The 25,644-nt window shown below is 39.7% G+C and overlaps 2 protein-coding genes across 4 annotated transcripts in view; both read left to right on the top strand.

Moving 5' to 3' along the window:
* LOC121950155 (uncharacterized) overlaps positions 1-11,005 on the top strand; it is a 32,193-nt gene extending 21,188 nt beyond the window's left edge. The window contains exons 24-37 of one of the 3 annotated variants that reach the window (XM_088080121.1): positions 698-880; positions 1,535-1,743; positions 2,002-2,052; positions 2,164-2,250; positions 3,065-3,129; positions 3,290-3,412; positions 3,634-3,775; positions 4,478-4,637; positions 4,742-4,839; positions 6,886-6,969; positions 7,074-7,192; positions 7,555-7,701; positions 8,377-8,575; positions 8,660-11,005. In XM_088080121.1, the coding sequence (XP_087936247.1) occupies positions 698-880; positions 1,535-1,743; positions 2,002-2,052; positions 2,164-2,250; positions 3,065-3,129; positions 3,290-3,412; positions 3,634-3,775; positions 4,478-4,637; positions 4,742-4,839; positions 6,886-6,969; positions 7,074-7,192; positions 7,555-7,701; positions 8,377-8,575; positions 8,660-8,914 (1,922 nt within the window). In that variant the 3' untranslated portion in view covers positions 8,915-11,005. Of the gene's footprint in view, positions 1-697; positions 923-1,534; positions 1,744-2,001; positions 2,053-2,163; positions 2,251-3,064; positions 3,130-3,289; positions 3,413-3,633; positions 3,776-4,477; positions 4,638-4,741; positions 4,840-6,885; positions 6,970-7,073; positions 7,193-7,554; positions 7,702-8,376; positions 8,576-8,659 lie in introns of those variants that run through there. The other 2 variants (XM_088080120.1, XR_015776999.1) reach the window with 2 other exon arrangements.
* A 1,523-nt stretch (positions 11,006-12,528) lies between these two features.
* Positions 12,529-25,435, top strand: fbxl9 (F-box and leucine rich repeat protein 9). The gene is made up of 11 exons (XM_042496863.2): positions 12,529-12,890; positions 16,065-16,166; positions 16,337-16,471; positions 17,727-17,906; positions 19,896-20,201; positions 20,428-20,644; positions 21,511-21,668; positions 21,755-21,970; positions 22,081-22,293; positions 22,395-22,612; positions 23,376-25,435. Exons 1-11 carry the CDS (start codon positions 12,837-12,839, stop codon positions 23,551-23,553), a joined length of 1,977 nt encoding a protein of 658 aa, XP_042352797.1. The 5' UTR covers positions 12,529-12,836; the 3' UTR covers positions 23,554-25,435.
* The last annotated feature ends 209 nt before the right edge of the window (positions 25,436-25,644 follow it).

Here is a 25,644-nt window from a genome sequence, read left to right as displayed (position 1 = left end):
ATAACAGTTTGCTTACTAAGAAATGTCTGCACTTTAATCATTCTAGCAAATTTACAACTCTAGGCGAGCCTCTCCCTTTACTTATTCTTCTCTCGTGTCAGGGAAATAAAGGAATAAAAATAACTGTGTTAAAGCAATTAAGCCCTTCATGACACTACAATTGAATGCGCAAAACTTCAGTGATACTCACAACCTTTAAAATAACCTTTTTTCACATGGGAAACATCTACTCTTGAAAATAAGCAAACGCCTATTTGCTATACTTTATATATCATACATCTCTCTCTAATATCTGTTTTATATTAATGTGAAAACATCAACAAATTTCCCCTTTCAAACAGTGGTATTTATGCAAGTTTCTCGCCAAAAACTACAATTACAAGATTACATTGATCACATCATGAGAATTTCATTAATTAAACAACCTTCGCCTAATGATCATTTTTACTGAATAAAGCTTGAACGTATCACAGTGTAACTTAATGCATCCTCTGTGAGCTGGAGGGAAACAGAAGCCTCCATCACCTGCTGCAGGCGCATACTGCATTATTCAGCTGAAGGACTAATCTTCCAGGGCTAACACCTTCATGCCCTTCATAAGTGGGACACTCTGATCTGGTCTGAGATTATAAACTTGGCATCCTATCTAAAATCTCACCCATGAGGCCTTCTGACCTGTTGCCCTTTCCCCTCTCAGCTCCTCCTCAAGCTTTAGCCCCTCAGCCTGCTCCTGGAGCTCCGCCAGCAGACGAGCCAGAAAAGGAGGCGCAAGCAGGTCCATCAGGAGGAGGAGGAGGAGGAGAGGGAGTGGAGAATGAGGCAGAGAAGGAGCAGTCTAGCTACTGCTGCAAGGGGGAAACTCCTCGGTGGATACGAGCTTGTATGCACTACCGCTTCCCTGCCAGCATCGACCCTTTCACTAGTGAGAAACCAACCGAATACGCTGCCTGCTGCCACCTCCAGCTGTACTCTACAGTAGCATTTTCTCTACTTAAACTTCTCACAAATTAATGACAAACACTGTCAGCTCCTCCTTTTGTCAGCCACAAAGTTCTGAGCAAACATTATTTAAAATGTATTGAGCTGTTTAATGCTCCTCCTCAAGGCAACTAAAGTAAAACTCAAGGAATATTTTTTTGACCTTTTGTGTTTTTCTGCAACTAGAGTATGATGGTTAAGTATTGTGAGGTTTGGGTACGGGTGGATCTACTGTACTATCCTGTTACAAAACAGACACCTGTCTCTTACTGATCTGTCATTTAGAGCTGTTTGCTTCCCTTTTTATTTCTCATTCATAAGGACTTTGTGAGCCAGTTCATTTTCTATCACCACTTTTTTCCTTTAGCATTAAACCAAGTTTCACACAGTGTAAATTTTTGCTTCATAATACAGGTTAGATCCTGCTTATTTGTCATGCTCTTAATCCTATCGTATGATGGTAGTTAATGCTTGTGTAGTTGCATTCATTCTATTGATACTGATTATTCCCCGTCTTTCCCTCCCTTCATCCTCTAAACTCCGTGTCTCTCCTCAGACCTAATGTACGTGCTGTGGATGTTTTTGGTCTCTCTGGCATGGAACTGGAACGTGTGGTTCATCCCAGTGCGCTGGGCCTTCCCCTACCAGACTCCAGACAATATTTACTACTGGCTGCTGATCGACTACCTGTGTGACCTCATTTACATCCTGGACATAACCATTTTCCAGCCGCGCCTGCAGTTTGTGCGAGGAGGGGACATCGTGGTGAGTGGGGCACTGGGAACCATTTACTGTAGCTGAGTGACATCCCATATTGGGAATCTGAAATTTGTCAGGGGACACAGGCAGAAATCACAGGAAACACTGTTTTAGTAGACAAACATAAATATTCACTGTAGCTGTATTTTATATTCGCACATACGTAGCTCAATTTCACAGCAAAAACACTTCAAGTTCAAGAGCATGATAATCCACCTACAGGGATAATTATTCATATCTGCAATTTTTTTGTTTTTATTACAGTGTGACAAAAAAGAAATGAGAAAGAACTACATGAAAACCAAACGCTTCAAAGTAAGTAACTAGTGTTGAATAAGTCTTTTTTTTCAGTGTATTCTGTCTTTCTTCTTCACATTAGTCATCGAAGCTGTTCAGTGAGTGAGATGGTACCTTCCTGTTTTTCAGTTTGATGTAGCCAGCCTTGTTCCCCTCGAGCTCCTCTATTTTAAAACTGGCATTGAACCTCTTCTTCGCTTACCCAGGCTGCTCAAGGTGAGTTCATCGCTGTATATTCAACCATTTTACCCTTACCGGCCCATTAAAACCTATTACAGTATCAACAATCTGGACGCTAACACACTGATACCATGGATGAAAAATGACACAACATATCAAAAATATCAATAAATAAATAAATGCAGGAATTAAAATATATGAAAATAAATACATACAGAAAAAAAAAATCTGAAATAAATGTGTAAATAAATAAATATAAATAGATAAATGCAGAAGTTAGGGACACAAAAAAATGCAGAAATAAGTAAATGTAGTTTTACAAATATGTAGACACAAAGTTACAATAATTGTTGATGTCCTTTTTAATAATTAAGTTGTATTTATTTTGGATTTATCCATTTATTTAGCTTGTTTTTATTCATTTATTTATTCTTTTGTTTACTTATGTATTTATTTAGGCATCTATTCATTGTTTTATTTATTTACTTACTTTTTTATTCCTGTATTATTTATACATAAATTTGTTGATTCTTTATTTTTTCATCTATTTCTGTATGTATTTATTTATTTAAGCATGAATATATAAGTAATATTTTGTCCTGCATACATTAGGAAGCTTTTAATAAAAAAATCACTAAGCTACAGACAACATTACATTAAAAACATCAATACTCTATTAGTAACTGTGGCACCAGTACAACGGAGAAGTTCATTTCCAAGGCTCCATGTAACAGTTTTAGGGGGGAAAAAAAAGTGAATCATTCAGATATCACTTTGTTAAATGTTTTATAGGAAATTTTGAAACAGAACTTTTTAAATGTTTTTTTTTTTGTTCTCTCTCAATGCCCAGATCAACTCATTCTTTGAGTTTAATGAGCGTCTAGAGGCCATCTTGACGAAAGCTTACATCTACAGGTTAGCCGCATCCTGATAGTATCTTACTGAACTGAATCCCCTCTTTTTGTTTTCTCTGTATCTTCCTTCTCACTTTGTCTTCCTTCCTTGCAATAAGAAAATATCAGGTTCTAGTTGCTCAGTTTATGCAAATGTGTTGCTCTCTCTCTCTGTCTCTCAGGGTGATCCGCACCACCACATATCTCCTTTACTGTCTTCACTGTAACGCCTGTCTATACTACTGGGGCTCTGCCTTTAAAGGACTAGGATCAACTAAGTGGGTGTACAACGGAGAGGGCAACAGGTTAGTGGGATAAACACTCACACACAAAGTGCAAACCTTGACTGTTTTTTTTTCTTTTTTGATTTTGAAGATTAGGATGGGGGCTTGGAGGTGACCCCAAGGAGCAAAGTGAAGACCAAAAATTTGATTTTGCATCTCATTCATTTTAAAACTCCTGCAAGTTACTTTAATTTGAAGCAATTCTTTGTTCTGTCTCACCTCCTGTCTTTGTCTTTGTTCAGTTATATTCGCTGTTACTACTTCGCGGTGAAAACCCTGATCACCATTGGTGGTCTGCCAGATCCCACCACCCTGTTTGAGATTGTCTTCCAACTCATCAACTACTTTGTTGGAGTCTTTGCGTTCTCTATCATGATTGGGCAGGTAGGCATATAAATATAATGGAGACATTTCTGCCCTCCACATACATTTACAGGGACAGTTAAACCCCAAATCAAAAGTGTGCATTTTTCCTCTTACTTGTAAGACTTGCAATATCTGTCAAACTAGATTGTTTTGGTGTGAGTTGCCAAGTGTTGGCTGTAGGGATGTCTGCCTTCCCTCCAATATAATGGAACTAGATGGCACTCACAATATAAACGGTAATGGTATCCACTGATGAATCTGGCAACATCACGCTTCCTTCTGCGCAGTGACACAGTTGGCAGATGTAGTTTGGTGGAAAGAACATAGTTCCTACATGAAACTGCTCAAAACAAGGTCTCTGTGGACTTTCGTGAGTAACTGGGTCATGATTTGTGGAAAGAGACATTGCTGTTGAGTTTTTCAAATGTATTTTTTGGCACTCGAAGCACCACAAGCCGAGTGCCATCTTGTTACATTATATTGGAGAGATGGCAGGCATCTCTATGGCAGATATCCCCAACTCTTGTTAAATCACACCAAAACAACTTAGACTGATAAACAGCACTACAGATAAGAAATAAAATATGTGTTTCTGATTTGGGGATGAACTGGCCCTTTAACAGGAAAAGATCCAGTATGTTATTCTTCTGATTATACACGTCATTAATGTCTTTGTGGTGTTAAATGGTGTTAAATTATTAGATGTGTTTTGTCTCTCAGATGCGGGATGTGGTTGGTGCTGCCACAGCAGGTCAGACCTACTACCGCACATGTATGGACAACACTATTAAATACATGTCCTCCTATCGCATCCCCAAAGACGTGCAGAACCGTGTCAAAACCTGGTACAACTACACCTGGCAATCACAAGGCATGCTGGGTAAGGAGAGCATTATCTATGCACATTCATGTGTACCTTATACACCGGACCATCCGTCATATTGTACCTTATTGTACCATATTGTCTTGTTGTGTACCTTTCAGATGAGCAGGAGCTGCTGACTCAGTTGCCAGATAAAATGCGTCTGGACATTGCTATAGATGTCAACTACTCCATTGTCAGCAAAGTACCTCTTTTTCAGGTAGGAATCTCAAAAAACAGATGAAAAGAATAGCACAGTGTATTAGATCAGTATTCTAAAACCTACAATACAGAGATGACATTTTTCTGAAGTCCTACCTGGAAGCTAAGGTTAACTCGTCAAAAAGCCTGGATTTTTCTATTGGATGTTAGATGTTGCAGAAAATCAGCTCTGTGGCAAACAAACGTCTACAATACTTACATGTTTTGTGCAGCAAGATAGTCTTCACAGATGAACACCACTTTCAGGAATTTTGAAGCCTAAATGCAATCGCCAGAGGTAAAAAGTTAACGAACTACACTACCGTTGCATCCCCACTACTGTCGCACCCATCCACTCCAGCTCCCCCATCACCTCAGCAACATCTCTGTCCATCCTTGAAAGAGTTGTTAATAAGATCTTCAGGAAAAACAACCCCCTCAAAGATGCTGGACCAGACTCTGTCTCCCCTACACTCTGAAGCACTGCGCTGATCTGCTGTCTCCAGTGTTTACAGACATTTTTAACACCACGCTGGAGACATGCCACATGCCAACCATCGTCCCTCTCCCCAAAAAACCAAGGACCACAGGACTTAATGACTACAGACCTGTCGCCTTGACCTCTGTGGTAATGAAGTCCTTTGACCGCCTTGTACTGTCAAACCTGAAACTCATCATGGACCCTCTCCTGGACCCCCTGCAGTTCGCCCACAGAGCCAGCAGGTCTGTAGAGGACGCTGTCAACCTGCCCCTCCTCTTCATCCTCGAGCGTCTGGACTTAGCAGGAACCTACACCAGGGTCCTGTTTGTGGATTTTAGCTCTGCTTTTAATACAATAATCCCGGCTCTGCTACAGGACAAGCTCTCCAAGATAAGCGTGCCTGACTCCACCTGCAGGTGGATCACAGGCTTCCTGCTTTACAGGAAGCAGCAGGTGAAGCTGGGGAAGCATGTTTCTGACAGCAGAACCATCACCACCGGCTCCCCTCAAGGCTGCACTCTTTCTCCTCTCCTCTTCTCTGTGTGCACAAACAGCTGCACCTCAGGTCACCAGTCCATCAAGCTCCTCAAGTTCGCGGATGACACCACCCTTTGGTGAGGATGAGTCCGCCTACAGGTGGTAGGTTGACCATGCGGTGACCTGGTGCGGCGAGAACAACTTAGAGCTTAACGCTCTGAGGACAGTGGAGATGGTAGTGGACTTCAGAAAGATCGCTGCCACCCCCATCACCCTCTGTGACTCCCCAGTTCCACTGTGGAGTCTTTCCGCCTCCTGTGGACCATCATCACCCAGGACCTCAAGTGAGAGCTGAACATCAGCTCCCTCATCAAGAAAGCCCAGCAGAGGATGTACTTCCTGCGGCAGCTGAAGAAATTCAGCCTGCCAAAGACAATGATGGTTGACTTCTACACCGTCATCATCGAGTCCATCCTCACCTCCTCCATCACAGTGTGGTACGCTGCAGCCACAGCGGGGGACAAGAACAGGCTGCAGCGTATCATCCGCACCTTTTGTACATACATTTTGTGTTCTTTATATTCTATTTTTTCATTTAATGTATTTAAATTGCTTCTTTTAATTTTTATTCTTCCTTTATGTTAATTGTTTTGCACAAAAACACCCAGTCACATTCCTTGTATTGTGTAAATGTACTTGGCAATAAAACCGGATTCTGATTCTGATTCTGACTTTGAGGCCATAAAGCCATGTTTGGTGCGGTTTGATGACGTTCTGTAGTCTCATTTAGCCACTTCTAGCATCCGCGTTTTTAAGAAACATTAAAGCTTCAAAGCTCACAAGTGGGATATTTACTGACGAATTTTAAGTTGTAGAACAAAATGTGAAAGTCTTTTCAGCTTGTGTTAACCACAGACCTTATTTAAGGCATCTAAGCAAAAACCCATTCAAAAAACCTCACTGACTTTCAAACGAGGGAAACAGGGGTGCTGAAATGCTTACTGATTTTCGTATTTTAGGACTCATTCCTGGTGTTTTCTATGCAGATATATCTAGAGAGACTGACAAAAGAACACTTGTCTCGTTTTTTGTCCCTCCTCTTGGCAGGGTTGTGACAGACAGATGATCTTTGACATGCTGAAAAGCCTTCGCTCTGTTGTCTACCTGCCTGGAGATTATGTCTGCAAAAAGGTAACTGGCAAACTTGCTTGTGTTTTGTTTTCATTTGTTTCCATTTGTATTGCTCTCTTCCTCTTATCATCTGCCTCTGCCGCTCTTTGTTTTTTCTTTCTCAGGGTGAGGTGGGCCGGGAGATGTACATCATAAAGGCAGGGGAGGTGCAAGTGGTTGGAGGACCGGATGGGAAGACAGTGTTTGTCACTCTCAGAGCAGGATCGGTCTTCGGAGAGATCAGGTGAGGAGGTGTTTCCTAGTGATGTTTAATGGAAATGTTTTCTAGAAAAAGAAAAAAGAAAAAAACACCTACACATTTTCCACCATGGAACATAATTCTGTACCTTTCTAAGCTTCCATCTCTGACTATTATTTGCAATATCTCGAAGGTAGAAGGTAGATTTATTAAATTTATTAAATTTATTAAATTACAATTATCCTTGATCCTTGATCCTGCTCTTCTCCTCCTATAACAGGAGAAGGTTTGGTTCTAAATATTGCATGAGAAATTCCCACTGAGCTCTGCTTTCATGGAATTGCAAAATGTCACGCATGGTAAAAAAAAGAAAAGTAATTTTCAACCATAATTTTTCTGATTGGCAGTCTGCTTGCAGTAGGCGGAGGTAACAGGCGCACAGCGAATGTAATCGCCCACGGATTTGCCAATCTCTTCATCCTGGACAAGAAAGACCTGAATGAGATCCTGGTCCACTACCCAGAGTCCAAGAAACTGCTCCGCAAGAAAGCCAGGTGAAACATCAATGACCCTATACGTTAGCAAAAATCATCTTAAAACCACAATAACATTTACTCTCAACATCACTGTACTTTCTGCTCTGTCTGTCTTCTGTTCAACAATCTAACAAATATGACTTACAGCAGGGTTCTCGCAGATCCTCAAAGAGTCTTAAATGGCATTGAATTCATTAATCTAAAAATAAAGCCGTAAATGTTATTAAAATGTCTTATTTCAATCTGTCAGTCTTAAAAATGCTACAAAATGGGCAGTAAGATGTTATGAATCTTTTTTTCTGATGTTACACCTTTAAAATTTCATAATTGGTATCATGCATCATTATTATTATTATTATTATTATTATTATTATTATTTCTATTTATTCATTTATTTACTTATTTAAAAAAAGGTCCCTCTTTTGATAACATCCCCAAAATGGTCATATTTTAAATGACAATAAATATTTGCACAAAATTTTCCCCAAACCTAAGTAATTTATGAGAGTTCATATTTTCTTTTTGTTCAATTTTGGTTATTGTAAAATTGGTCTTATATTTAATTCTGAGTGGCACTGAAAAGTCTTAAATCTACTTGCCTTAAAAACCTGTAGGAGCCCTGTTATAAGAGCTTTGTTGCTTTGTCTGCATGCTTGAAATTATTTCTGACGTCTGTTACTGTCTCAATCACAGGAAGATGCTCACCAAAGGAAAGAAGCCCGAGCCCAAAGAAGAGGCTAAGGATCCTCCACCAGCCCCGGCGGCCCCTGTCAGGGCGGAAACCCCCAGACTGCTGAGAGCAGCCCTGGAGATGACAGAGAGATCCTCTGGACTTAAAGGAGCTCTGGCTAAAGTCAAAGAGAAAACCAGCAAGTCCAGTGTCTCATTACAGGTAAATATACACCTGAACAATGTGGCAGTGATATGAAAAGGTTGGTTTTTAAACAGCAATTGAATCTCTTCTTGTCTCTTCCAGCCCTCCATCTCCTCCTCCCTGCCTCCGCTATCTCCCACCTCCAGCTGCGGACCCGACAGAGACGTGGATACACCATCGTCACCTGTCTCTGCCAACTCTGCAACGTTTCGCTCTGCCTCCCGTTGCTGCAACTCAGTGATGCCTTACTCTGCATCACAGAGCCACAGTGACGCAGATGACGAAAAGCTTGCTGTTGACCAAAGAGAGGAGGATGTCAGTGAGGCTGAAGGGAACGAGAAGAAAAGGAAGTTGTGATAATACTTTAAAGGACAAGGGAAGCAGGAGATAATGAAGTGAGAACTGGATGACAGTCAGAGGTGAGGGGGCATTGGAGTGATCAAACGAGATTGAAGAAACGTTGGCTTTTAAGAGAAAGTATAGTTACAAACAAAGTGAAGTATATCTGTTTTAAAGTGACAGAATTGTGGAATGAAGGGAGAGTACAAACAGTTGTGATGTCTTGATGTAAACCTGATTTCTTTGTGGGAGTTTTGTGGGACAGTTTCATTGCAAAAATATCGAGCTAGTACTGTATTCCACTCTGATCTATGACAAACTTACCCATTTTGTACATTATAGCCCACTATATTTTGTCACTTTGTGTCAGACGTCTTTGACATAACGTCAGCAGTTGTAGGCTGAGCTGTGGTTTACATCAGTTAATCCGTAACGTGAGCTTAGATCAGTTGTTTCTGTAGAACTGAACTTCTTGTCTTGTTTTTGCTGTTGTTGTCTGCTGACTGTTTACAGATTCTTTTGTAAACTCGAAATAACAATTTGCCTTATATGTTTTGATATTTACCTTTGTGTTGTGTTGATGTGAGTAGCTTGCACTGCTGATGTTTGAACAAGTTGGTCTGAATGACAGCACAGACCTAGTAAAGCTTTATTTAAAGGGATAATTCAGGTTTTATGACGTGGGTTTGTATAAGGTACTTATCATAGACATTTCATCTCATACAGTAGATTTCAATCGCCATGCCCCCAATTTGGAGAAGCAGGCTTGAGTCCGACATGGGAGCTAAGTAATGTAGTGCTGCGGATGGGTCAGGAACAAAACATATTTTAGCCACCTAAAAGAAAGTCTCACCAAAAAAAAGACTATGGTATTTTAATTGTTTGCTTGGATTCACCAAAGTCACACAATAACACAAACTAACTGCTCAAGGCAGTGCTAGACCAGCAGCTACTGTGTTTAACAAGCTAAAATTACTGTTTTTGTCAATGGAGTTTGGCAGCTTTGATGAGAGCATAGATAAATAATTGAAGCCGTTAACCCACTGAAATGAGCTTTCTGACAGAAAGGTCAAGCAGTGAAAATCCTCTCAATATAGCATACCTTTTTTAGGTTACTAAAATACATTTTGTTGCTGCCATGTTCACAGCAGAACATAGCTTGTCGGACTTCAGCCTGCTTACCCAAACTGGAGGCATCCTGACTGATATCTGCTGTATGTAACACACTGACTATGGATCTCTCATACAACCCCACCTCTGGAAACCCAAACTGTCCCTTTAAGGTTTTAACAACGTAATGATCTACACTTCCATCATAACATATGTATTACAAATAATGTTGAAAGGTCAAAGTAAAGTCATCCCATGTCATTTTATATAGATTTTCAGTGTGTCAGAACGTCATAGCTTTAAGCATTGCGAGCTCAAACATCATCTAGCCTCTTATTACCTCAACGTTGTATTTTACCAGCTAATACATATTGTATGTCATCTCAAAGCGATAAAAATGTCACTAATCACTAACTTAAAAATATAGGCATCTATACATGTAAAACCTTTGCTTTACATAATTTATAACTACAATTAACATTTTTTTGTTCATGTTTTCTTTTGGTTTTGTTGTACAATTATGTAAATATATTTGTTTTTTTGTTGTTGTTTTTTTTAATAGAGATGAATCACACTTAACTGTTAATGTAAAATTGCTGTAGTGCTCCAAAGTGTCATGACATGTACTGTACATACTATCTGATGATGCTAGATGTTTCATGTGTGCTGTAAATGTGTTTAGCACTTGTGATGATGTAAGATTGATTGTGTTTGTATCAATGGTTTGATTATTGATACAGCCTCAGAAGACAGGCCCATAAAACCAGCTGACCATACTGCCAGACAATCTGTAGAAAGGATTATCAATGTTTCTCCTTTACGGTTGTGTATGTATGACTCTGTGTGTGTGTGTGTGTGTGTGTGTGTGTGTGTGTGTGTGTGTGTGTGTGTGTGTGTTTGTGTGCGTTAGTGCACGTGTGTAATAATGCCCTTAAATCTAAAAGTTGTCAATAATGGACCTCTGTTTTTTTTTTTTGGAATAAATGACCAGTTTCAGCAGATTTTGTCCTGAGTTTTGTGTCTGACATGCAATGAAGTGACTGTTTTTATGGCCAAAAATCTTGAGCCACTACATTATAAACTGCAAATGTACGTTAAACCACAAACCAAAGCAGCAAAACCCAACTGTAAACAGGAAGCGGATTGAAGATATGATGTGGTTACTGTCTTCATTCTGCTGCAGGCTATTTGAACCTACACTGGAAAAGATGTTTGGTTTCTTCTCTGCCACACAAAAGTTACAATTTGTAAGTTGATTGACTCGAGCCCTTTTTTTGTCCACTTACAATCACAAGTCTGTCTCAGAGGGCTTTACAATTTTCAGGTACAGGTACCAAAAGTCACTTGTCATACCTCCATTACTGGTGTTGTCAGTAGTGAAATAGGCTACATGTAACTAACCTAGTAATTTAACTTCATTTTGCAGTAGCTTGCTGGTAGTTTTACTTATTTATTTGTGCATATCACTTCAAGAGATGATTACTTTTTGCCATTTTGTGTGTAGTTAACTACTGAAACTGCAAACAACTTTTGTCATTGTGTCTCATGTGAGACAGCCCACCAGACTCCTCCACCCCTCCACCACTCAGCCCCATTTTTCTCTCATCCGTACTGCTGTGAAGGCATGCCCGGCCATTGCATTCATTGCAGAATTTTTAAAACTAGACTAAAATAAATCAGGTGATTATTGCTACTTATTAACAAATGTTTACAGAAGTTGTTGCATAATATTACTTGGATAAACTATTAGTTAAGTAGTTGTTTAGCTAGAGCGCCAAAATAAGCTCCAACTGTTTGTCAAAATGGCTCAAGTGCTACAGAGACAAGGCCTTTTTTTAATAGGTTTATTTCATTTTAGTTCGTGTAGGCTATTGCTAGGAATTGATTTTCAAAGCTGCCTTATCTTTAATCCTCTAGAACCTGGATCAACATCAGTTTTGTTGCGCTGCATTCAGACACCTTTCACAAGCATTGAAACCTCTGGAGTCTGAGGAGATTAGTTAGATTGTATTTGAAAACATTAGAACAATGAACAACTTGACAAGAAATGTCTGAAAAATTGTCAAAAAAAAGTTACAGGTGACAGGAAAATGACTGAAAATTAGCTGTAGTCAACTGCTTTATTTCCGTTTGAATTTCCACACTTTCTTAAGGTTATTGTCATGTCTATCTTTTTTGTGCTAATTTTATTTCTAATTTCTTGTTCATTTTGTTGGCCAGTTTTTTGTTAAATTGCTCTTTGCCTTCTTCCCATGTTAAAAAAAAAAAAGAAAAAAGAAATCAAGCCGGCTATTTTCGCTTGAACTGACTCAAATGACAAACTTACCAGAATCGGTTTCAACCTCAGTGGAAATTCCAGTAACCGGTGAAATACATTTTTAATATAAATAGGTCAAGACTAACGTTGTGGTTGAAGAAAAGCGCTCCTTGCGCTCCAGGTAAGAAAACCGCATTTCCCACAATGCTCCGCTCCTCCTCTGACGTCAGTGTTTTCGCTCTGGTCAGCTGATGCATGAGTTGAAAGTACAGCCTGCGGTAACGTTTCAGTGTAAAGTGGCTTAGTGAGAGATGAATGCAGGCAACACAGCCCCTCACCGGCTTCCATTGAGCTGAAACTGTTAATTTTATCGATCGATTATCGGATAAGGATGATACTAGTCAACGGCTTCCTAGAACTTAGAAGCTATCAGCTGAAACGCTAAGGTTACTTCATTTAACGCTACAACTTATGCAGCAGCTAGCTAGTAAGGAGCTAGCTGGGCAAGTGAGGAGCGAGCTGAGTCACTTGTGATGACCTGGAGTTCTTCACAACAGCGAAGGACAGGCTAAGATGGAAAACTGCAATGGGGAGGACATTGTAGAAACACCCGAGCTGCCTCTGGAGGTGAGTTAATATTTTGGTAAAGGGAAAAAAAAGAGCTACAACTCGCTTTTTGTTGTTTACAGAAAATATGAAAATTGTCAGGAGAGACAGTCCTCTTCTGGTGAATGAGGGCGTGCAACATCTACATCCTCAACCTGCTTTGTTTGGGCCCACTTTTGCAAATTAACAGGAGGCCAGGGGTCAGTCAAAGCAGCGCCATACACGTTTATAGCATTTTAGAACATTTGTATTTTATTTTATGGCATCTCTAGGTTTTTAGGATGATTCAAGGATTTTAGGAAATTTCTAGAATTTTGGGACATTGGGGTCCCCTGCTGTGGGGTGCAGGTGATCCGTCACTGGCAATTACAGTATTTTGATTTTTTTAAAAAAAGCTCTATTGTGCCACTATGGCACCTTATCTATAATAAAAATTCGAAAACAACTCTCAGTGTGAATCACTTTATTTTTATTATGAAAAATGGTTGGGAGGCCAGGCCACCCAGCACCCTGTCAGGGGCCAGATTTGCCCTACGCGCCATAAGTTGAGTATCACTGATCAATACACACACACACACACACACACACACCAAAAAAAAAAAAAAATCTTAGAAAGACTCTTAAGACTTTATTGATCCATTCATAATGCATCTCAACATGTAAATACAAACATTTTTTGGAATTTGTACATTTCCATCAATTTTTTGTTATTTTTACTTCATGGTCTTGAAACTTTGATTAATTATGCAATCCATTTGTATGATTTAATTTTTTATATATGATTATTGCTTTTTAATTCACCATTTTTGGCCTCTAACCTCTCCTCTGCTGCGCATTCTTAAAACATGTTTAACGCTCACTGGCTTATGTACACATGCATGTGCTAAGAACTTGACAAAACAGTCTCTGTCACATAGAAGTGGTATACACTAGTTCACACAGTGAATTAAGTAGAGAGGGAAACACAAGTCTTTAAAGGAATGGCTTGATATGAACAAGTTATCATTGAATTTAAGTAAAACAAAGTTTATGGTGTTTGGAAATGGCAAATTAATAAACCAGTAGACATTATGTTAAATGATGCTGAAATAAAGCGAGTGTAAGAAAATACATTTTGGGGCATAATAATTAATTATAAATTATATTGGAAATCAAACATAAAGAACATTTTAAAAAAAATAGTATTGTGCATTGTGCTCCCATAGTTTCATGCTTAACTTACCGTGTGGAGGTACGGAGAAACACTTACAAAACCAGAACATATCCAGTTTTCATGCTACGGAGAAGACCTATTAGAATTGTGAATAGATCAAGCTATTATGAACCAAACAATGCTTTGTTTATTAACTTCTCATGCTTTAAAATTGATTGAAGTTGATTTCAAGATTGCACAAATAATGTACAAAGTAAAAAATAATTTGCTTCCAACTTGTAATCAGAGGCTGTTTGAAATTAGAGAAAGCAAGTATGCACTTAGGGCAGGGGTCAGCAACCTTTACAATCAAAAGAGCCATTTTTGACCAAAAATAATTTAAAAACCCTTTAAAACATATTTTAGCTGTATAGTTAACATACCACAGCCTATTAAGTTTAAGTAAGTCTATCAACATTATTTGTCTAAATAAGTATTTATTAATATGTTTTACAGCCATGTGGCTACTCTACAGTGGGATATTCATTATAATTTGGTACTGCAACTTTCTAGAGTTATTTGTAAAAGCAAACAAAGCTTTTTACACACTGTTAAATTCTCTATATTCCTCTGAGACATTTGGATTTGTAATACAGAATTAGCCAAGCAAGGGAAACTCGAGGCAATCCACCGTCATTAAGGTTTGGCAAAATTTAGAAGAAAAGGTGCCAGGCCATCGACGTATGACACAAAGTTTAGTTAAGTTTAATTTAATTATTCAGTGGGTTTTCTAAAAGTGGAAAATGTAAGCATTTATTTAGACCTAGAACAGAAAAAAGAAAAATAAATTGAAATGTGAAAAATAATTTGTTTCCATGATTTCTTTTTTTTTTTCTTTATTTTTTGTGTCAAAGCCACTGGAAGCCACTAGCGAGGGGCTAAAGAGCCACATGTGGCTCCAAAGCCACAGGTTGCCCACCCCTGACTTAGGGGAACAGGTGTGTTTAAAAAAAAAAAAAAAAAAACGGGTAAGGACAAACATAAAGAGCAGATGTGTACCTGAGGGGTCAACTTGTGGAGTGGTTGTGATAAAATTAAATAATAAAACTATGGTATGATTAATGTTTTGTATGAAATGTTTCAGAATCTTGATTGAATCTTGATCTCGGTTCTCTTTTTTTCTTTCTGTGGTTTTATTCTGTTTTTGTTTTTATAAAACTTCTTTACTTAAAACTGTTTTAAGTAAATATTAAAAGTAAAAGGGTATATATATATATAATGTATATGTATGTTATTATGCACGTCTTGAAAAATTGTGAACAAGGACTTGCATAAATCACCAAAATGTCATCATCTGAAAGCTGGGAACTTTAAGATTAATTTGGGATGCAGCTCAGCACTGTTTTTCACCCTCCTCTAAACACAGATCTGTAAAATATGTACATTTTGATTAAAGTATACGACAGCAATGCTCATGCTCAATTATGTGTCATAAGTCATTGCGGGAATTTCGGTTTTGATACCATTTCTTACAGTTGTGGTGCTAAATTAAAGCGTTTTTGACCACTCGGGAATTGATGAGAGTTGTAAAAAAAAAAAAAAACCTCTCCAAAATACAACATAAAGACACCAAGACCTTGAAGAACACAGTAGAAAAATCCATGCTGTGATTTGGTATCAAAAACTTCATAAGATTTCTGTAAAAATTGCATTTTTGGATGGCGAGAGATTGCTGATAAACGTCCATATTGTCAGTATACATGGGAAAGCCACACAGCGTCTGAATGCCTGAGGTTTTTAGTTTGTGGCTGTACACCTTCATGAGGCTGTGATTATTCTGTAGGTCACAATAAGTCATTTTATACAGTTTGTTTTAAAGAAATGGTCTCTCTACAATGAAAATGTGACTATGGGGGCTAACGGTATCACACATGAATAATATCAGTTATACAGCATGCTGTCATTTGCATTAAAAAAATTCTGTCACGTTTCCCCGGGGGGTGGATTCTTCTCTTCATGGATCACACTGTACCTTAATGCTGTACTGCTATCCCTCGCTGCAGATCATCGTCTACATCCTGAGCTTTCTCCACGCCTCAGACAGGAAGGAAGCCTCTCTGGTCTGCCGCAGCTGGTACTATGCCAGTCAGGACCTGCACTTTCAGGTAATTTGTTTCAGAGCAAACTGCAAAATAGATTTGCACAATAAATACTCCAAAACTTTTAGACACAGTGCTGACTGATTGAAAGGAAACTATGGAAGGATCTGCATGAGTATTTGTGCTTCGGGCCCCGTAAATCTCAAACTACCTCTCTGTCTGTTGTCTTTGTGCAGAAGAATGTCACCTTCAGCTTCCCGGCCTCAGCCTCGTCCCTGGAGCTGATCAGGGGTCTGGGCAGAAAGTCATGCTGCAGTCTGATTATTAGCCAGCTCGATGGCTTCAGTATGTCCAGGTCACTGCTTCTGGAGGTGCGGTATGGTATTACGAAAAAAAAAACACTTGTGTTGGCGTGGGCACAGAGAGTTGCTGTCTGACATAAATTGAGATTCTCAGTTCTTGTGATAGCTGAAAATAAACTAAGAAGATTGGTATCGACTGTATTGGTATTGAGTGTCTTAAAAATAAGTTAACATGAACCATAATTCATTTCATCAACACCCGAAGCTCCCTCATAGACCCAAAATAGATCTCTCATTATGGTACAAAGAGGCCAAACAAGACAAATTTGAAGCTAATATGGATGATTAAATACAGAATTGCAGAGCATTTGTGGTTGTCTGTGTTTAAGTAGGTCTCTCTGTACAACAGTAGGTTTTGCTGAGCAGATGATGGTGCTGCTGTTATGTGAAGACCTAGAAGTTTTAATAAGCGTAGTGTTTTTACATCATATGATCACATGCCTTGTTGTTGGGTCCAGAGAATTCCCCCAACTCGAGGGCATGTGAAAGCCTTTTTAAAAAATCTGAGCAAACCTATGTTGAGTTGATTTTATTTAACTCAGAAACACATTGCCATCTGGCAGTAAAAAACATCTCTCCTGCTGAAGGGCTAACATTGTAGTGTCAGCCAGGAGCGAGAGGCTTTAAAAAAAAAACAAGAATTATGTAGATTGTCTTGAGTATTTGCATTAGCATTGTGTCGCTCTTATCATTTTAACTTACCGTCAAACTGACCAGGATATATTACAGTCATAAATAGGTTGAGGTCCAAAGTTCAGAGCAGCTGCAGAAGTTACCGTAAAATTCACCTCATTAAATCTTATCGTGTGTGTGTGTGTGTGTGTGTGTGTGTGTGTGTGTGTGTGTGTGTGTGTGTGTGTGTGAGTGTGTGTATTTTCATGCAAGTATGGAATTTCCTGTTAGAGGTTTTGTCAACTGTCAGGTTGTAAAACCTCATCTGTTGCCAGAAAAAAAGGAAGTAGTCTAATCTATCAGTGTTTCAATTGTTGGGAGTTTTTGTTTGCTTATTGTTTTATGTTTTTTTTTTTTTTTCCAGGAAATGTGCTGACGTAATAAACATCACACACTGTCCAACTCAAATTTTGTATGACATAGAAACAGCAGAAAGTGAACTAAACCACATTCCCACTCACTCTTTCTTCTTGCCACCATGAGCTCTTTATCGTCTCCGTATTAGCTTTACTCCAGCCTGTCTTTTTTTTTCCTCGCTATGTCTCCTCATGCCTGATAGTCCCTATTTCTTGATGTCTTTCTCCTTCTCCAGGTGGGTCTGTGCTTGGGCCCTAAGTTGGAGGGCTTGGCCCTGCCTGGTAGCAGTATAACAGAGGCCTCTCTGCTGGCCCTCCTCCCTCGGCTGACCTCGCTCCGCAGGCTGGACCTCAGGGGCCTGGACAGCCTCTTCATGTCCGGGGCTTTCCTCTCCAGGGAGGAGCACAGGCAGCAGGTATTATAGATTGTGTAACTGCTGGATGGTGGGCTGAGGTTCGCCATTGTTTCAGGCCTGAGCTGACTGTCCTGCAACCATGTCTTGACCACCCTGAAAGTCTATTCCTCTTTTGTATTTATCTTTTGGTATTTCATGTTTGGACACTGGAAATGAATTAAGAGGAAATATTAACTATACATCTTGGCCAAAGCCATTTTGGCCAATGAAACACTGCAAATGCAAAATATTGTGTAGATGTACTCTGCAACACAAAGTCAAAACAGAGTAACTACATATTTGGTCAAAACTGAGCTAAGACTGGTATCAGATTTTTGGCACCTGTTTTGCCACATCAGAAATACAGATACCATACAAATGCAAAATTATCTGTGAAAACTGTGAAAAATTGCAGTTGTTGGTAAACTGACTACACTCTCTGTAACAGACAGACAGCAACTATAAGCTTAAAGCTTGTGCAGGCAGTTTAAATTTGGCACCATATGCAAAATTCCCCAAATAAACTTTGAGCAGATTGTAACTCAAGTGGTTGGACAGAACACTTAACTTCTGCACCACCGCTTGGCTCTGTTTTCAAGTTTTAGAAAGTATAGCCTGTGATGGGAGACTTGAGCCAATCGCAGGCCGTTTTCAGAGAGAGCGGCTGTCAGTCATGTCAGTTCCTGCTTTTGAACTGCAGTCAAACTGTCAAACACAACGCTGATAGAACGTAAATCAAATGATGCTACTGCATTGCCCATCTTTTACCGCAAATGTTTTCACAAACGGATTCATATACAGAAACATGTTTAGCTGTTAAATGGGAAAGACTGTCACCTGGCAAAAAAATCAGTCCAACGAATCACCGCCCACCAGCCAGAGCGACTTTTTCATTTTACAGCTAAACAGTAAACTAAAATATGTTTCTGAAAACATTGAGGTTAGAAATAGGCAATGCAGTGACATAATCTTGATTTACATTTGATAAGCCAAGCCCAGTTTTACAGGCCGACTGCACTTTAAGAGCAGCGATTGACATGATTGACAGCTGCATTAGAGACTCCTCGGTTCTTATTGGTTGTTTTCATGATTGCAAATGGAGGACTATGAGCGGCCAGAGGAGCATATTTTTTTTCTCAAACGTTATGCGTTACGCCTCATGTACTACTTTCAGGATATAGTAACAGTTATTAAAAAAACACTTCTTGTCATATTTGCTTAAAAAAGGTACCTACTGTAAGAATGCGATATCAAGTGGAAACTAGTTTGTGAGGTATTTCCTCCCAGGTGTAAAAATATATATCTATATGAAAACTTAGTACTAACATCTTAGTACGTTTGTTATTCCACAAAATTAAATGAGGTAAAAGCTAAATTTTATCATGAAGAATCCCCCCAGCTAAACTTCTATTGCTAACAATAGCTTAGCAGAGAAACAGTAAGTAACATGTTAGTTTTCTACCAGTGGAATTCATGCAATTCATTTTTTTTTAGCTTTACAATCAAATATATAAGTTTGTTAAATTAGAAAGGAATCAGTTGCATTGTTTTTGTAGTATTAACTGTTGATGGACAGACAGGCATTTGATATTAATGATAATATATACTTTTTAAATCATTAAAAAGCCCTAGCAGAGGGCAGTAACTGCTTCTTCATACTTGGTATTTTTTTACATTGTTTTTGTTTTTAATGAAATATAGTCAGCCTTGAAAGGCATAAAATAAAGGCGATTTAGTCTTTTTATCTGTTATGCATTTTGCTCACCAAATTGAAACCCTTTTTTACTCAACTTCTCCTGTTGATAATGCTCTCTTGTCTTTGTAGAGCAATATTAGATCCTTTTTCTCCTTCTGGTGGGCACTCCCCTCATTATTACAGCAGATAAATGTAACCTTTTGTACTAATTCTACACAGTAAATTTTTATGGTCATTGTGTTTATGGCACAGTTTTATTGTTTTGGGAATTGTAGTTTGCTCCATATTTCAGGGACTCCATCTTCTTGTTCCAGGTCAGGTCGGCTCTGTCCGGTCTGGAGGAGCTGGACCTGTCTGACCTTCGTTACCTCTCCGACCTCACCTTCAATCGGCTCACCGGCTGCACCCCTCGCCTACGCCGCCTCTCGCTGGCTGGCTGCCATATTGCCTTCGAGTTCGACCCATATCGAGGGTGTCCAGTGGGAGCCGTTAAGGATTCGTCTGCACTGCTGTCACTGAGGAACTTGCGGAGGTTGTTAACAGAGCAGAAATCCACCCTCATAGCTCTGGACCTCAGCAGAACCTCAATCACTCCTGAGTCACTACGCACTATTGCACAGGTCCGGATGCCTTTAGTCCCTGCAGCAGCTTCTGCATTGGTTGAGCTGCCAGAAATGATTCTGCACAAATTCAACTGCTCAAGTCATGTCTCAGTCTCTCTTTGCTGGTTTATAGAGAGACTATGGGCTGCTTTTATACTGGTTCAGATTTTATTCATGATGTAGAATCTGTCTTTTAGCTGCTTTGCAGATAAAGAATTTTGGCTTGATATCCCTTCTGTTCCAGGTTCAGGGTTTGGTTTTAGAGGAACTGTCTCTGCATGGCTGTAAGGAGCTGACCGACTACTCAGTGGAGGCTCTGGTGAAACACCAGTCGAGCCTCCAGAAACTGGACATCAGTGCCTGCACTGAGCTGACCAGCAGGTCTGTGGAGGCCATAGCACATTCCCTGAAGTCACTGACACACCTCTCCCTGTCCCGCGACTGGAGGATCACTGAAAAAGGTGCACGTTGTATATTTTTGTTTTTGTGTGTATCTTGAAAACTTGAAGATTAATTTGTAATTAAAGCTGCAAGCAGCAATGAAAGGGCCCTCGCGCGCCCCACGTATGTCGGGGTACCGGAGGGACTCCAGCTAAAGCGGTCCTTCATTTCTGTGAAAGTCGGATAATGTACGCAGAGAGTTTGGATCCTGGAGTGAGCTATTTCACATGGTGTAATACTTCCAGCGGCCACTAGGTGGCAGCAAAGGGGACACATATTCCAAAGTCATCTTGGTGTACATCAATTGTAGACCAAACCGTGTAAATATCATGTAAATATCGTGTAAGTCCAATGATAATTGTCTGTCTGCGCTTTCTTCCTGTTGCCAGGCAGATTGGACAATGTACACCAAAGTTTCAACAATGTCCTTTTTTCTTGCAGAACATCAAAAATCAACGTCCCGAATGGAAAAACCGTAGAAGTTTTGCGCAAACCTTTAATAACTTTTCATCACCAAAGGGTTGAAAATGGACACACCAATTCTGAAGTCGATCAGATTAATCCTGTAGGACAAGAGGCAAAAGTATGAGGCCTGAAACTGCCAAAAATTAGCACAAAATTCCAAAATGGCCGACTTCTTGTTGAGTTTGGGGGGTGGGTCTTAAGTTTTTTTTGTGTGTCTGGGCATGATACATAATAGTACCGAATATTGTAATTGTAGGTGAAACTACCTAGCCATTGGGACTACTCGTAAGGGGCGCTTTGGTGCCCTTTTGCAACGCCCGTTTGCGAAACCACAAAAGTACAAAATTTTTCGCCACGCTAGAAGCTAGAAGGTATGTTTTATATAGTGTTATACAACGTGATGATTTTGTGTCATTCACAGGCCTCGCTGACCTTCTGTCTGTGTCGACCCTGAAGAGTCTGGATCTGTCTGAGTGTCTGCACGTCAGCGGCACAGAAATAGTAAATGGCTTGACGGGATCTGGTGTTACCAGAGCGCAGCTGGAGACACTCAGCCTCAAGAGCTGCACCTACATCAGGGTCAGTCAGTGTGTTTGTACAGTGTGTGTGTTCACATGTGTCTGTGTGGAAAAAAAAAAAACATCTTTTCCTTCCTCTCTCTTCAGGATCTTGCAGTTTTCTCTCTCACCCAGCTTCTTGGGGATACGCTCCGTGAGCTTGACCTGACGTCGTGTGTCAATGTGACTGACCTGTCTGTGCGCGCTATAGCCACATACCTGCAGAAGCTGGTGGTTCTGCGGCTCGCCTGGTGTAAAGAAGTCACAGACTGGGGTCTGCTGGGGATGGTGGAAACAACCAGATGTGAGCCTGACGAGGAGACGGTGAGAACGACTGACGTGAAGGGTGTCAGAAACATTTCCAGTACCTGTATTTTAAGCAGTGAAGTAGTAAAAGTGTCATAGCTGTTATATTAATGTATTCATCTCAACAGGGAGACAAAGGTCCCAAGTTCACCCGCACCTTTGGCAACATGGGCTTCTTCAAGCCTCCTCGTTTGCCGTTTGACGAGCGACCCAAGCTGGTGACGCAGAATGACCTGCAGCAGTTCAGACAGCAGGCTGGAGCTTCACTTTTAGCTCTTAACAGGCTGCAGGAGCTGGACCTCTCCGCCTGCTCCAAACTCACTGACAGCAGCATCACACAGGTGATGCGAGGCAAATGTTTCAGTGTGCAGCAGAAATGCAGAATATGTATATTTTTTTTAAATAAGAAATCAGGAGTTTACACTGCCTTTCCTCTCCTCAGGTGGTGCATTACCCAGACCTTCGGCGTCTGTCTCTCTCCATGCTGCCGGAGATCACTGACGCCAGCTTGGCGTCGGTAGGCTGGCACTGCCGCAGCCTCACTAGCCTGGCACTCAGCCAGTGCCCGGGTATTAGTGACCGTGGAGTGGCACAGGCTGCACCGTACCTGCACAGGCTGCAGCATCTTTACCTCTCCTGTTGTAATAACATCACTGACAGGTGAGTGGCATAAAACCCCACATCTACTGTATCCATAGCTCCAAATTGAAGGCTGAATTTCTGGGGTGGTATTTACAGACATTCAGAGAATACTTATAGAGCTCCTTACATAGCATAAAACGTTTTAGTAAAGAGTCCTATCTTAGGAGTGATTTAGGAAATTTCTTAGAGCAACTCTGAGCAAGGAAGGGACAAAAACCTTTATCTTAGTGAGGAGGTGTGGTTGATCTTTGTGCTGGGTATGACACATTCTTTTAACAGATGTGATAGGCTGTCACAGACACGCCCTCTTGTGAGCCTGCGGGGTGTGGACACTCAGTGGAAATGAAATGAACTGCGTCACAATATGATACTTTGAAAGTACTGTTTGTGTGATCACTCTGCTGCAGTGTGGCTTTTTTCTCAGTTGCGAATATCATCACTTTATTTCTGGCGTTTATTGTTGGGTGGAGATGTGAGCGCATCTCTAATGAGATCGACCACAAACATTATCCCTGCGCCATCTAATCTAAAGCTTTCATTAACTCACTGTCATTCAGCATTTGGAGAATATTTCTTTGAGCGCTCTGTCTTTTTTTTCCTCTAATTAAGAAACTCTTAGACCTCTTAAAATCCTCTTCTCTACTCCTAACAGTTTTTCACTTTAAGGGCAAGCTCTCTTAATTTTAAGAATTTTCTCAGAAATGTGTCATAAGGAGCTACTCTTGGTACTAGGAAACTTTATGAATATGGCCCATGATCATTTGACATTTGAATCCCACAGGTCCTTGTTCCTCCTGGTGCAGCACTGTAAACGTCTGCAAACACTCGACATCTCAAGGTGCAAAAACATCTCTGTAACAGCGGTGGACCTCCTTCAGTCGAAGCTGCCCTTCTTGGAAAATGTCAACTACAAGTTCATAGGTGGGGCTGATCTTACTCTTAACACTCTGACTGACTGACTGAATGTCCTGGATGACTGTTGGTCCTTTTAAATAACAAAAACCCGCTGAATTAAAGCCTTTTCCAAGAGTTGAGCTTTTGCACATTTCAGCAATTTGCACAAGAACTGAGGGACATGTTGAACAGTGGGAGCTACTGTAAAACCTTCTACCTATACATCACACTGTAAGTGATTTTGTTAAGTCACTTCAGTGTGAGACAGGTACCATTGTTTGAAACTAATGTGGAAATATTTCTGCCTGTACAGTGAACATTTCATGTTTTTTCATGCTTGGATTCAAAAATCCAAACAGGGTAGACAAAACTTTATCTGACTGAAAACCACTAACCACATTCAACAATGATTAAGCGTAGATGTGGTGTTTATGCTCGTTTATGTGGTGCATCATCACAGAGGGTTGTGTTCAATTATCTTGTTAAAACCAAAAGAAACCCGAAAACTGACTCACAGCTGCCGCAGTAAGAAGAACATATTCTCACAGTATTTTATTACATTGAGAATGTGGATTGTTGTCTTGTATATTTGTTGTTAGGGGGCAGATTTCATCCAATATATTAATTGTTACAAGCTGCTTTTACCTACACTAAAAGGTATCTCAGATAATATTGACATCGCTAAAGATTAGCAGAAAAACAAAATTAAAATGCTACCCATAAGATTTTTTTTTAGATTGAATGTACATTGATACAATATATAATAATGCAAATATATATTTATTAATTTTGTACTAATTCAACCAAAATTGAAAGATGACTCGGACTTACTTTTCTTACATTTTACTTTTTTGATGCTGGTTAACGAGTACATTTCTGTTGTGTTTTGAGCAGTAAAAGAAGGTATGATTTAATTGTGTAATTGTGAAATGCTCTGTGTATTTTTGATGGCAGTGCTTTTAATTTTTTGAAAATTTATTTTTTTAACAAAACAGGAAAAATATTTTTTCTTACAATGACGCTCTGTGTTGCCGAAGTTCAGCTGATTGTGAAATGAAAATGGAAATAGTGGTCCTCATAATTTCCTCAACTTCAATGTTTAGACCAAAGTAAAGGCTGTCATTCTTCAGGCAAAGGTAAATGACAGTAAGGTTTTTATTTAGCATTGTCTCTTCAGAAGAAGGTCAGCAGTGTGCCTGCCTCCATTTATTGCCACAGTTTTAATTATTTAAGGGTTCCGTTAAGCGTTATCAGATGTGATTAACATGTAGCCATATTGAGTCTCAAATTTGAAGGAATTTATTGACTGGGAGTTATTTCCCACAGAAAAAAATGCCACATCATTTTTTTTACTGTGCATTTGCTGTTACAGCTGCTGTTATTACTGGACAAGCTTACCATAACATTACAAACTTTTAGTGTTGAACCAACTTAAATCCATCTGAAGGACTATCTTTTTGTCTGTTGTCTTGGCCTACCACTATGGCCTAATTATAGAAATAATATCTCTTTATATTGTATGTTCACTGTTGAATAATTTTGTACTGCTGTAACACTGTATGCTGCACTATGACAGAGATAGAATGATACACTGTAAAGACCTTAAGTCAAGGATCAAAGATTTTACAAATAAACCAACTGCTAATAGCAAAACACACAATGCTTGTTTTCTCGCAGTACAAATCAAACTGTTTATTCATGTTAAGTCACCACAAGCATGTGATTTAAAGTAGAGATCATCACAGAGTTGTGTGTAAGGAATGCACCGCAAAGAACAGTGAAGTAACCTTGTGCCAGAAATGGGAGAAATCACTCAAACTGTATACTGCAGATGTGTTTCAGTTGTTGTGTAGCTGCTTTGAGTGTCACTGCTGAGCCCTTGGTGAGTACTGAGCATGTTGCCACCATCATATTAAAATAAATCCCTTTGTCTAGAATTGTAGACAAGACTAGTGTTAAACTTCATTCAAGATCCTTTTAAAGATAGTTATAAATCGGTATTGCAGGAATAAGTCCATTTTGACGGACAGGTCAGATCTCACCACACACACTCCTCTTATTTCACACACACACACACACACACATTTACACATCCTAGTTGCACTCCAGCAAATGCAAACTCTACTGCTCAGGGGCATGTCTAGGGAGTGGCCTGG

The sequence above is a fragment of the Plectropomus leopardus genome, chromosome 7 (genome assembly GCF_026936395.1).
Source record: "Plectropomus leopardus strain MGB_pleo_1.0 chromosome 7, ASM2693639v1, whole genome shotgun sequence".
NCBI classification, from domain to species: Eukaryota; Metazoa; Chordata; class Actinopteri; order Perciformes; family Serranidae; genus Plectropomus; species Plectropomus leopardus.
Note: the sequence above shows the minus strand (reverse complement) of the source record. Positions and strands in the feature narration are given on the sequence as shown.